Source organism: Excalfactoria chinensis, chromosome 14 (genome assembly GCF_039878825.1).
Source record: "Excalfactoria chinensis isolate bCotChi1 chromosome 14, bCotChi1.hap2, whole genome shotgun sequence".
Classification (NCBI taxonomy): Eukaryota; Metazoa; Chordata; class Aves; order Galliformes; family Phasianidae; genus Excalfactoria; species Excalfactoria chinensis.
Window position 1 is genome coordinate 2,460,061 of NC_092838.1, and position 12,441 is coordinate 2,472,501.

Below are 12,441 nucleotides of genomic sequence, written 5' to 3' on the forward strand. Positions count from 1 at the left end.
TCCTGTTATTTTAGACAGTAGGTTTGTATTTTTAGGTTACAGCTGTTAATAGTGGGAGAGAAGGGTATAGAGAAATGCAATGTAGGTTCTCCTGACTGTACTCTGTAGGTCTGATAGCTACTTCTGTAGACTTGAAAGCTCTTCTTGCTTGTGCAGAAGCTGAAAGTGAACCTGTGCTGCTGTGGTCTCCTCTGCTTTGAGTTACCCCCTCCTAGGCAGTGCTTCAGCCTCCTGCCCACTCCAGTTGCTTCATGTATCACCTTAGTACCGACCCATGGGAACTGCTCTCTGCTCAGCAGTGTCCTGAGCAATGCTGGAGGCCTTGGGGGAGCAGCTGAGTACAGTCCTCTGCCAGAAGAGGACAAGGGAGTCTTGTGGAGCTACTTGCTTTGATGCAGAGAAAGCCCAAACAGAGAGGGAGGAGTTAGGTTGGCTTTTTCTCAAGGAGCTCTGTCTAAACTATGTGCGGGAAACAAGAAACTCCCTTCAGGTTCAGCCAGTTGTTTTTCCATGGACAACAACACTACAACAAATGCAACCGGTGAGATAAAACTGTGGATAAAACAGCTCAAAGAAAAGCTGCAGGGAGTTTCTGCCAAGAAAGCTTCTGTATTGTTCCAACAACTGAATGGAAAGATTTGTGTGGATGCCTTTAGTAATAGCTCAACTATTTTAAGCTGGAAGAAATAATCAGACAGTTAAGATGTCACTGCATCAAATGTAAAAATTAAATAATTTTTTAATACGAAGCTTATTACTTGGACAAAAATAACTTCCTTTAACTAGCAGCATCACACAGACACGTCTTGAGGTCTGGGGAAGAATGCAGTTTCCAATTCAGGAATGGTCTAAAATGAAGGCATTTCCCGAGCACTGCAGCTGAGCTTTCCTTTCAGGGCAAGCTCCAATTCCAGCTTCTCTGCACCGGGTTCCATCGCAGACAAGGACAAGCAAGGTAAGTGACAAAAAAAGAAAGGGGAATGTTGCTGTGGTAACTTCCACTTAGAAGGGCAACTTAAAATTCCACACTGTGGAAAACCAGGGAGATAGAAGAGTAGAGCAGCCCTGGGGTCTGTCCCAGTGGCTGTGATCCAGCTCTTCCTCATGCAGAAATGCTGAGTACAACTGCTACCACTGGGAGCTGCAGGTGGACTAAATCCACTGCTGTTTTCACTGCAGATCCACAGTTTCCATCTGCTTCCTTGAAACGTTTAGAGTATTTGATTTGCTCAGCAGAAGAGCAGTTGAAAAGCAAAGGCTGACACCAATAGCAGAGCCAGTTTTCAAAGCTGGTTGAACCTTTACTGCCCGTACTCATAATGCGTGACTGAGGAAGGTACCCCTTAGTCAGAGCAGCCTGCAATCAGCCCTTCCTGAAAGCACTCACACAGACTTGTTTCTGGGTTCCAGATCCTTTCAGCAGTAGCTGCACACAACCCTGGACCTTTCAGGCTCTCAAAAGATGTCCATGTAGGCTCAGTGATCTAGAGGACAAGTTTTCTTAGTGTGGCCAGGCTGATGGCAAATGCTACATGTCCGTGGTTTTTTGGCAGTTGCTCCTTGGGAGGGATTGCTTGGTCTCTTAGCTTTACTTCCCAACTCCCTTGAGTATCCACCGTTCCCAAAGTGGTTAAAAGAGAAATCTCCAGAAGCTCCTAGAAAGAAATAACTTGGATTTAAATGCCCTTGAAGATACACAGAGCTGAAAACAGATGATGGGTTCAAAATGGCAGAAGACCAAGGACTTTGCTATCGCAGCCAATCGAGTTATTTCTGAAACTATACTTACTCGAGATTTGTTTGAACATTTAAATGTTATCCACCTCTCTTGCAGCATTAAAGAAATGTGTGAACAGAACAGGGAAAACGGATCTTTCTGGCTACGTGCTCCAGGCTACAGCAACAGAAAGACAACACAACAAGCAACACAAATGCCAGAGAACTTCCTAAAGTAGGTCTGAAAATTCGGTTCTACCCCTTTAGGACCAAATGTTTAAAAGGAAGTTGGTGCTAAAGAGCTCTCTCAGACTATGTCTTTGCCCCTGTATTTTGCTTATGGTCCTTTTACTTTGTCAGTGCTCTTTCTTTTGCATCCTTTTTACAGTGTTTATTATTATTTTTAATGGGTCTTTGCTTTCAGCACCTTTTCACTGCAGCCACACTCAGTTTCTCAGCTATGATCAAAGCTTCAGCAAGGCCTGGCCCTTCACTGAGTTTCTAAACAAGGATGGAAGGAGCACCACAGCTTCCTTGGCCTGACAGAATGGGGTTTAAGATCTCCAAAGCAGTGTTGCTGCTTCAACTCTGTTCAAGTCAGTAACAGCTCTCTCAAAATGGAACACTAGAATTTGAGAGCACAAATTCTGTCTCAGACTGTTGGAAGGCATGCTGGGTTTTGTTCAGTTACTCATGGATGCACAGATGCACAAGTTTAGTGCATGTAGAAGCAAAGCATTCTGTTACTACTTAGAACTCAGTGGATCTGTTACGAGAACATATCCTGCTAGCTTTCTGAGAAAGGTAGGTCAGATTCAGGTGTTGCAAGAACTATTTAAAATACTGTAGTGCTTCTGACACTTTCAGAAGACAAACCTTAAGTCTGTCAAATGTAATAGTACTACAGCACTATGCATGTATGAGGAGTGTCTATTCAGTTTAGCTTGAATAACAGCCTCCAACCCTTGCATTTTACCCCAAGCCCAGCCTTACCTGGAGCCACGTTTTCATCAGCCCACTGGAAGAAGCCGCACTGCTGCTCTCGGGGTTTTGAGCATGTGTGGAACTGCCGCCCTTTGTTAGGGCCATCTTTTTGGACCGTGCGTGTGACAGCTGGCTGGTCACACCTGCAGACTGTGCTGCCTCCTGAACTGGAGTTGTTGCTGCTTCCAAAGTGTTCTGGGCCTCTCTTTCCTCCTGGTCTCTGAGAATTTACAGGGCCCCCTGCCCCAAAGGCCCGGAGTGGTGAAGAGCCCCGCGGAGCTGCATTGCTTCTGTCCTCTGACTGTTGATCAGACCAGAGGAAAAAGTTGCAGGTATTGGCACTGCATTTGTAAAACTGTCTGCCTTGATTGGGCCCTTCTTTGCGCACAGTTAACAGCGTGGCTTCATTCCCACAGTTGCACACCACTGCATTATTTCCATCATCTGGAGCAGCTGAAGGAGCAGGCCTGGGTGCTCTTGTTGAACTCAAGTGAAGCAGATGTCCTGTTGCTACGTTTGTTCTACCTCCCACATGCCTGTTTTCACTGTTTGCTCTGTTCAAGGAGTTGTTCACTTGCAACTGGTTGGCCTGCTGGCTGGCTGACTGTCCAGATTGGGATGACCTGTTTGAGTACCTCAGGTCCAAGAGCTCTTTCAGCATCTGATCGCATCCTCCAATGCAGCCAACAAATTCCAGGGGCATCGTGGGTGGAACACTGCCTCTCTTAAATTTAAACTTCAGTCTAAAAAGAAAGGAAGAATATAAACCTGCCAGATCCGCTGTACTCGCCTTCCTTCCCTCCACTTTCTTTCCATCCCCAAGCCATGAGAATTCTGCTCCAGCTTTTCAAGACCAGAATAGAAAACTGTTGCCCAACCTTGTCCCTGATGGTTAATAATATAAAGTCTGAGGAGTTGCACTTCCCTGAGGGATGACTGGTAGGACCCACCTGTGAACTGGATGTGGTTTACACACAGCACAGATGCTCTCATCCTTGGCCACATCCAGCACAAAATCAGGAAACCAGACCGCAGTTTTACAAGCTGGATATCCGGTGCAGCTGAGATAGAACCTGCCGTGGGATGAAGGCACCAAGTGAGAAAGAGGCAAAATCAAGACTGCCAGTGACTGTTCTCTTTTCTTGGCTGTCAGAAGTTATCAAAGCAAAGCTTTTTTTTTAAGAGTACTTGAAAAAATAGCTCTTACAGCAGCCCAAGTTTTCATGCAGTGTTGCAGGGAGCAGGTAAATGAAGAACACCTAGCAAGATACAGAAAGTTGTGTTCTAACACGAGGAAGATCACCAACCCGCCATTCTTCTTGGTCTTCAGGACCATATCATTGTTGCACTGGGGACACTTCCGAATGGAAACAGGCATTGCTGGGTAGACTTCCTCTTGCTCTGCAATTTCTGTGGCTTCTCCAAAGTACTGAGCCAGGGCCTGGTCCAGCCTATAAAGAAACAAGCAGAGCATGCAATGCGTCTTGTCTGCAGAAAGCAATTGAGCAGTGAATTGATTCCTGCTGCCCTCTGGCACAGCCCCTCTGAGCTTCTCCACAAGCACATCAATTCAGCACCGTGCCTCTGGAACGGGCTACGTGTGGGTGCAACATGGATGTAGCCAGAGCACTTGCTTATGTCCTTCAGATATCTCTGAAATGAATTTGAAGAGCACAAACAGCAGTTTGCAGTTAACTGGCACCTGCTCACGATGGCATGCCATACTGCAAGTCAACCCTTCCTGTGTGAATGCCTGCACATAATGGGCAGAGCCCTAAGAAGGAAATGTGACAGGACCCCATTCCAGACCAGAATGGCCAAGCAAGCAGAAGAGAGCAAAGACAAAAGACTCACTTGTTGGCTTTGGCCACAGCCTCAATGAAGACTTGTTTATACTTCTGGACTTGCTGTTGTAACACTATAGATTTGTCTTTCTTCCCCTCGCAGATCAGCTTCAGATCAGCCTCCAGCTCAGCTCGAAGGTCAGGCTTGGACATCTCATAGCCCATAGAATCATAGCCTGGAGGAGCATACCACATGGTAAGTGAAAGGAACAAGCAAGTAAGGAACCTGCCTTCTTTTTAACAAGCACTGCCCTTACCTTCAACTAGCCCCATGCCCAGGTGGCCTGGGAGGAACCTCTGATCTGCTGTAAGCCCCACGTACATCCGTGTCTTAATTGTCTCAATGTGCTCAGCATGAGTGGCATCAGTTCCTGCAAGCAGGCAGGTTGTGAGTCAAATTAGGTGCCAAGAAGAGATTTCCCTTGTGCCTACTGCAGTGTAATATGTTAAAGGGACAAGGAGACAGAACTTATAGCCAGGAGTAACACTGGCATCGCATCCCATTGGTGCTGAGGCTGAGAAAGTGCATGTAGATGTGCCCTAGACCCTAAACTTCATATCGCCTCGGGTACTGGAGAAACAGTACAGTCTTGTTAGTTTCACTGGATGCTGCCCACAGGTTTCTACTATCTCTCTGTTCTGCATATTTAAGTGACTTCTCATCTGAAGTGATGTTTAGAGAATCCCCTACTCTGAGGGCTGAAAGAACTAGTACCAGGGAAGTTGAAGAGACGCTTATGAACAAAGCTCTCTCAAGAGTGAAAGGCCACGCTGCCAATACTGACCAATGCCATGTTTCTCCATGAGTGCAATGAGATCCGCTTCCGTGAGGAGCAATGGAGGGCTGGTTTCCCCATCCACCATCTCCACTGTAGTGGGCTGAAAGCGAGACCCTTTCTGATACAGTGGGATAACCTGAAGGGAAGGAGAATCTCTTTGAAACTGTCTTCTGGACCATCCACTGAAGACAGATGTCACACTACCAGCAAGTTGGTGCAGTAATATAGCAGCACTCTGTTCTGGAGGAGATTCAGTCTTGGGATGCTCATGATTAGCCAGTTAAGACCTGCCAGAGACACCACGCAACAGCAATTGCAGCTCATCTTGGTGAGTATCCCTCCCCACGTGGAAGCAGCCCTGTATGGTCTTTGCTGTGGTGTCAGAAAAGGAAGAATCTATCCAGAGCTGGCATAATTAAGTGGCACTAGTGCTCAGCAGATAGAGTTCTAAGTGAAACAGCCAGTGTGTTAAGAATTGTCAAAGGACATTCTCTAGATGGGCCTGAAAGTGGCAGGGAAGCTTTCCCATTAGTACAACCCATCGGCAGTTTTAAAGTCCAGGTATTTTAGCCAGTCCCGTCTACATTGTTCAAGGATGTTACCTTGTCACTCCACTTTTCATAAGGATAAACCTCCAGATAATTTCGGGCCAGGATCATAAGTCCTTGAGCAATGAATCGCTCATTAGCAATGTCAATCTCCACAGTTGTTTCCTGTCCCTTGGCATCTTGAGAGCAGCAAGCCAAAAAATGGCGCACAATGAATTCATATAGTCTCTGTTCATTGCCCTGTTATCAAACAGTAAAAGAGTTACTCTCTTCTAGTATTAGCAGGATATTAAGAAATATTAGTGAATCTCAGGTGAGGATGATGTGCTAACAACTATATTATAGTATTTCTGTCTTTATTTTATCAAGTAATACTAAACTCACCTGCAGGTTAGCAGTGTATTTTGTAGGGTGAATGGGAGGGTGAGCCTGATCTGATTTGGTTCCATTCCGAGGGTTCGGCCCACCCTGATCCAAGATCCTCTGTGCAAATGCTCCCCAGCTGGGGTCCTGTGTTTGTTGTTGTATTAAGGCAGAGAGGTTCAGCTCCTTGGGGAAGATGTTGGTCTCTGTTCGGGGATAGCTAATAAACCTTAAGAAAGACAGAAGAGCACTTCAAGAGGTGCTCAAGGATGATTTGGACTAACAGTCATATTTTTGAAATAATTAAGTTTACCAAGACAATTCTTGCTTTCTTACCCTTGAGTATAGAGTTTTTCTGCTATTCTCATGGTTTCCTTTGCATTTATTTTCAGTTTGCGGGAAGCCAACTTCTCGAGTTCCTGCATTGGGAAGAGACAGAAAAAAATGTATTTGTGAACTATTCTGAGTAAAATATCTGTTTAAAGCTTATTTTAATTAATCTTATGATATATAGTCCTAACATACCACAGTGTCCAGGGGCAGGGGCCTCCATTTGCTCTTTGGCTTGCTTCCAACCTCAACAACAGTGGCAACAGGATCCTAAATGCGGAGTAAACAAAATACAAAATCTCCTTGAAGAGTTCACACAGGCAGTTCTTTAAACATCTTGAACGAGAAGGATGCAGGACATGTTTGGCTGATATTAGATCATACATCTTTTTTACAAGTTTTCCTACCTCCATACACATGTGGTAAAGGACCAGGCATGCTGTGTGGTTAAAGAGCCGGTTCCTCTTCCAGTTGAAGACCACACTGCCATCTTCATGATCATGTGTCACTGTTGAAAGCCAGATCAGAGTTATACCGTTGTAATATAGCTGAAAACCAACAGAGGCAATGGGACCACACTACTGGGAAACCTTTCCACTTCTGCTTAATGATAATGGCAAAGAAAATCACTTCTGCAGCATTGTTTGTTAGTTGCCCTGAAGTTTTTCCTCTCCTAATACATTAAACCCTTTAAAATGGATTACTGCACTTGTTATCCTCCAGCATACCTTTGATTTTATAGAAGGCTTCAGGGACAAAGGCCTGGATGGCTTTAAAGCGCTCAACTACGAACCCCAGAGTTGGGAACTGGCAACTGCCATAACTAATCAGCTGATCTGCTAAAACCTCAGGGAAGATCTTCCGGAGCCTCAGGGTCTGGAATCTGGTGAAAGCAGCACCTGAGAAAACAAAATGGATGCTAGAATCGAATACTTCAGCAATGAAAGATAATCAGTGCACCGCAGAGGGCACTTTTAAAACTTTGAGTATTAATTTTACTGTTAATTTTAATGTTAAAATTCACAGAAGCCTTTCAGAGCTGTTAACCTACTGTTTGTTTCAAAGAACAGGTTGTTTACAGTGTGACAGGAGATGTACTTTAGTTGATTCTGATCTAAAAATTAGATTTAGAACACTACAGGGAGCACTGTCTTATGTCGGAGATATGGTACCAGATGATTTTTAAACAGATCTTGATGAGCTTTAGCAGTGTGAATTTGGCTGACTGTACAGTGACAATAATGCAAAGATGGTACAAGAGAGAATGTAAGCTGTCTGTCCCCTGCCTTTTTACCACACTCTTGCTCACTTGCTTTCAAGGGTACACGCAGCAGCTCAGGCCTAGCAACCAGCTCTCATCTCCAAAGTATATTTACTTACCTATCCTGAGGTCCAGCTCCTGCCTGACTTCAACAGCATCGCTAGTTTTTTGATCTGGTTGGGTGAGATTCTCACAGGCCCGTCTGACAGCATGAAGTGTAATCTCTGAAAAACGTGCTCGGAAAACCTGGAGGTTTGGCTTTACTATCAGACAAAAAAAAACATAATAATCAGAGTGACTCATACAGCAATGGAAAGCATGAACTAATATACCACCGCTGTCTTTAAAAGTGCGTGCTGTCAACGTATTCTCTATCTTTCCAATGTATTAATGTATTTCTGGTGTATCAGAGCCATGTATTTATCATAACTACAGCCAGGAGATTTGACCTGAACATGGTAAGAATGACAACTGAGTAAGGATGATATCTGTTACTAGATCTGAGCAGTGATACCCGTTAAATCGTCATTTTAATGGAAAGCAGATTGATGCAACAGATGCTCTACACACCAGCTTTGCAAACATGAATGATCTCAAAACCGATGTTCTCTCCTTCTCGATCACAGTCAGTCCAGATGACCAGAGCTTGGCACTGCTGGACCTCTCGTTCAAGGGTTCTCTGAGACAGAAAAAACTCTGAATGAGACCTACTCAGGCCACTTGGTCTGACATTTAGTTTTAGAATGACTCACTAACTGAACACGAAATGCAACATGTATCCATAGCGATGAATTGTTGCAATAACATTTTGCAATGGTAACTCTCGGGAGATTAGGCAGCTTTCAAAAGAAATGAATCACTTATTTACTCTCTGTTAAAAAGCACTGCTTGGATTGGATTGTACCACAGTCTGCTTTTTGAAAATGCCTTTTTTTATTTTTTTTTGTGGTAAAATTGAGATGCAATTAGTCGTTCCAGCTTGTTGGAAACAGCATTTCTACTTATAACAAAGTAACTGTGCCTCTACTGTTCTGATTTTATACCAGCAGGAGACTCCAACATTTACAGAAGAGCAACAGGGCACTCCTAGGAAATCCAGGAGGAATTTGCCAAACTCTGGAAACTTTTTTTAGGACAAAGGTAAAATCTTCCCACTGTCTGAAATAACGTTTGTTAGAATTAAACTCTGACTTTCAAGAAAACTTTAAAAAACAACATACCTTGATATCCACATAGTTCTCAGGACAATATTTCTCGATTTCGGCATCAAAGAGAGCTAGAGGGTTACAGCTGTGCCTGGTGAACAGAGGATAAACAGCATGCATAGCAAACAAAAACACTGTCAGGCATTAACTGCTGCTGTCTAGTGAGGAAATGCTGTTCAGTACAGGAATTAGTAATACTACACTGTGAGCTTTAACTTAAGAATTTGTGCGAAACGCTGAGCTGTGTTTACTCAGAAACAACAGAAACCAAAATGCAAACAGAGAAAACAGAAGATCTGGAAGGCAGCCCTAAATGAGCAGCTTCTCACGTTTCCCACACAAAGAACAAAACACCTCGCTTCCCAGGAAAATTCTTAGCTAAACAAAGAACACAGAAACTCCGGTTTTAAAATCAATTTATTTCCTCGGATCGGCCTTCCTGTATTTTAATCAGTATTGAAACTAACTGGCTTTTCTTGTTTGTTTTTAGCACTATGAAAACATTAATCTGAGGTAATATTTTAGCTATTCTGTAAATCATTTGCTACTTATCATGCTGCTCGGTGCGGCTGCTTAAAGCATGCTGTGCCACTGCCCCCCCCTGTGGATGTCTGCTACTGGAGCTGACACATTGGCTCTCCTCTCTGATAAGGTATGGCCTTATGGTGGCCTTATGGGCACCACCACATATACTTCAAGGAAATGTTCCCTCCAACACTGTGGCATATATGACTGTGGCAGCCCTGCTGTAGAGATGCCCTGCTCAGATTTGGATCAGAAGCAGAAGACAAGCTTCAAACCTGTGAGGATGCAGTAAATACACACCATTTGCGAAACGGCAGCTTGAAATCATGAGCCAGCAAGTGTCCTGACACCGATGTCATCACCACAGTAACATTCTGCAATAGACATGGAAAGGCAATCATTGCTCGTCCTTTGCTGTAGGCTACCCAGAGCCCCAAAATCCTGACACAGTTCTCAACTGACACAACCAGTGATCGCTCCCTCCTGCTCATTTTAACACTCCTTTCCCTATAGGCAACTAAACCTCCATCTTTACCCTGATTTTTTTTTTGTAAGAAGCTTCCAATTCTAAGAAACAAAGTTTTTGACAAGTGGGAACACAGAAGAACAAAGTTGAAAGAAAAGCCAAGAAGAGAAAAATTGATTCTTCCTTGTTTTTGAACAAAACCAGTTATGCATGTCATAACTTCAGACAAAGTTTGTTTTGCTTTCTAATAGCCACTATGTTGTATTTCTCCGATCCAGCAGTGAAATGAAAGAAAACTCTACCTGGCCAAACATCTGGTAGTCGTATTCGTAGATCTTGTTGAACTTGGAAAACCCTTCTCTCTAGAAGGAAAAAGAAAGCTGCTGAGTTTCTGGCTCCTATCAGAAGCCAAACACGTTCTATCTCACTTTATGTAGACTGCTATGGCAGGGCATAGAAATAAAGGGCAGGTGAAAATTGGTTACTAGCTGAAACAGAGAGACAAAGAAGGCTGAATGGAAATTACCTGTACCATTTTTTAGAGACAATGAGATGGTGCTTTCCAATGTAATGGTATTTTAATAACGCCTGAAGGGGATGCTGGGATTATCACCCTATGGATGGTGATGACAGACAGGTTTGTTTATCAGGGCTGGCCACTTACAGTCCCCACTCCTGACAAACAGCTGTCCTGCTCCAAACAACCATCAGTGCACCAGTCCTGGGTCCCTTCCACTTGAGATTTAAGGAATTTTCTACATGGGATGTTTGTATTGTTTCCTATAGAAGTATTTAGAGTGTCAGTGCTCAGGTTCTTGGTAATATTGTGCATTCAAATGTAATTCTGGTGTAGAAACACTATTTCCTTAGCTTGGAAATACCAAGTCATTACTCAAAAGGGGAAAGGTCACAAAGCAAAGCAGCAGCAGATATCTTTGAACTCTTGTCCAAACCACAGACCATCTTTGCTTTGTTATGTGAACTTCAGTACACCCCTGATACTTGCTGACGCTGCAGAAGTGGTGCTTTTTGACTGGCAAACACATGCTGACAGATGGGTTCAGTTCCTAAAGGCTTTTACATGTATTGCAAAGCTGGGAACAACAAAGGGAACCCCCCACTGCTGAGCTCAGTGCTTGGTGAAGGAGGTCTGGGGAGAGCACACAGCTGGGGAACTGAATCCTAGCAGGACTTGAGGCAAAAGGAAAACGGGTCCAGGACTCCCAGCTATGTCTGGGCAAGCAGTGTTTGTCCATTTCACATATGAAAGCTGTTCTTGTACCCTCATGCAGTCAGGAAGAACCAGGGGCTGTGTGTATCAAGCTCTGCACCTGACACATAGCAGACCATGAGCTGCATGTCCACTGAACACAGGCTCTGGTGAGCTGACCACCTTCAGCCAGCTAAGGTAGATGTGCAGGTACGTGAGGAAGTGTGTGAAGCAGCGTATTCCTACCCGACGCATTCTGCTGTTGGAGAGCAGATCTGCAATTCCTCGGGCAGCATCGTTCTTCTCAGCCACACACAGAACCTTCCGGATCCTCTGCAGCACCGGACCCTCTGCAGCCCGCGAGAAGCTGCGCCAGGGCTGAGGCAGCATCCTGAGCGCACAGCTAGCAACAAGCCTGGCTGGAAAGCTCATCCCAGGTAACTGTGACAGCTCCCATGGCACCAAGGCACAGCGCTGTGTCCTCCCTCCTGGGCTCGTCCCTGTTGGGGATACATCCTGCTTTAGGACCATGAGCAATGGTTACGGCTTAGTGCCTCGCCGCCCTCATTCAGTTTCAATCCCTTTGCCCTAACCGCTCGCTGACACACAGACCCCGCAGCCTTCTCTTCCCCCGCCTCAACCCCGGCCCCGCTCGGACCCGCTCCATCCCGGCCCTCACCGTCCAGCTCCGGCTCCATCAGCCCGTTTGTGCCGCGGGCTCCAGACCCGCTCTCCCCTCCCCACCTCCCTCATCCTCCCAGGCAGTTTTTAACGCAGAGGTCGGCCCAGCTCATCCCCGCAGCGCATCCCTCCGTCCCACTCCGCGCTGTTCCACCTCCTCACAGCCGCGCTCCCCTCAGCCGCCTCCTCCGCCGCTCCCGCGCTATTTCTGTCGCAAAAGGCGGCGCGCTTTCCCTCCCCGCCACGACCTGCCGTAAAGCGCGGCGGCGCGAAGAACTACAGCTCCCGTGATGCCCCGTGGCTCCCCCCGGAGCGCCGTTATTGCCGTGTCAGCACGTCCTCCCGCTTTCTCCCGCTCCCAGGCCCAAGATGGCGTTAATCCAAGCTCAGCGGTGATTCGATCTGTCTGAGAACCGCCGCGGCGTCCGAACGGCGGGAGCGAGTGAAGGCCGTGCAGGCGGTGGCGGCTCCGCTTCCGGCCGGCGGGGTGAAAGGTCGCGGCGTCATGTGAGCCCAAGATGGCGGCGGT

General features: G+C 45.8%; 1 protein-coding gene across 3 annotated transcripts; it reads right to left on the reverse strand.

The window, feature by feature from the left end:
• Positions 1–707: 707 nt before the first annotated feature.
• On the reverse strand, positions 708–12,396 carry TOP3A (DNA topoisomerase III alpha). Of its 3 annotated transcripts, none has more exons than XM_072349405.1 (20): positions 12,161–12,396; positions 11,478–11,731; positions 10,324–10,383; positions 9,856–9,929; positions 9,046–9,121; positions 8,396–8,504; positions 7,945–8,088; positions 7,293–7,463; positions 6,972–7,072; positions 6,760–6,834; positions 6,571–6,653; positions 6,256–6,463; positions 5,926–6,111; positions 5,330–5,459; positions 4,802–4,915; positions 4,555–4,720; positions 4,008–4,151; positions 3,651–3,773; positions 2,710–3,443; positions 708–1,655 (listed from the first exon to the last, which is right to left on the reverse strand). In XM_072349405.1, the coding sequence occupies exons 2-20, from the start codon at positions 11,661–11,663 to the stop codon at positions 1,477–1,479; spliced, it is 3,063 nt and encodes a 1,020-aa protein (XP_072205506.1). In that variant the 5' UTR covers positions 11,664–11,731; positions 12,161–12,396; the 3' UTR covers positions 708–1,476. The 3 variants fall into 3 exon arrangements, with proteins under 3 accessions (XP_072205506.1, XP_072205504.1, XP_072205505.1); XM_072349403.1 differs by lacking the exon at positions 12,161–12,396 and adding an exon at positions 12,067–12,147; XM_072349404.1 differs by lacking the exon at positions 12,161–12,396 and adding an exon at positions 12,075–12,098.
• Positions 12,397–12,441: the final 45 nt, after the last annotated feature.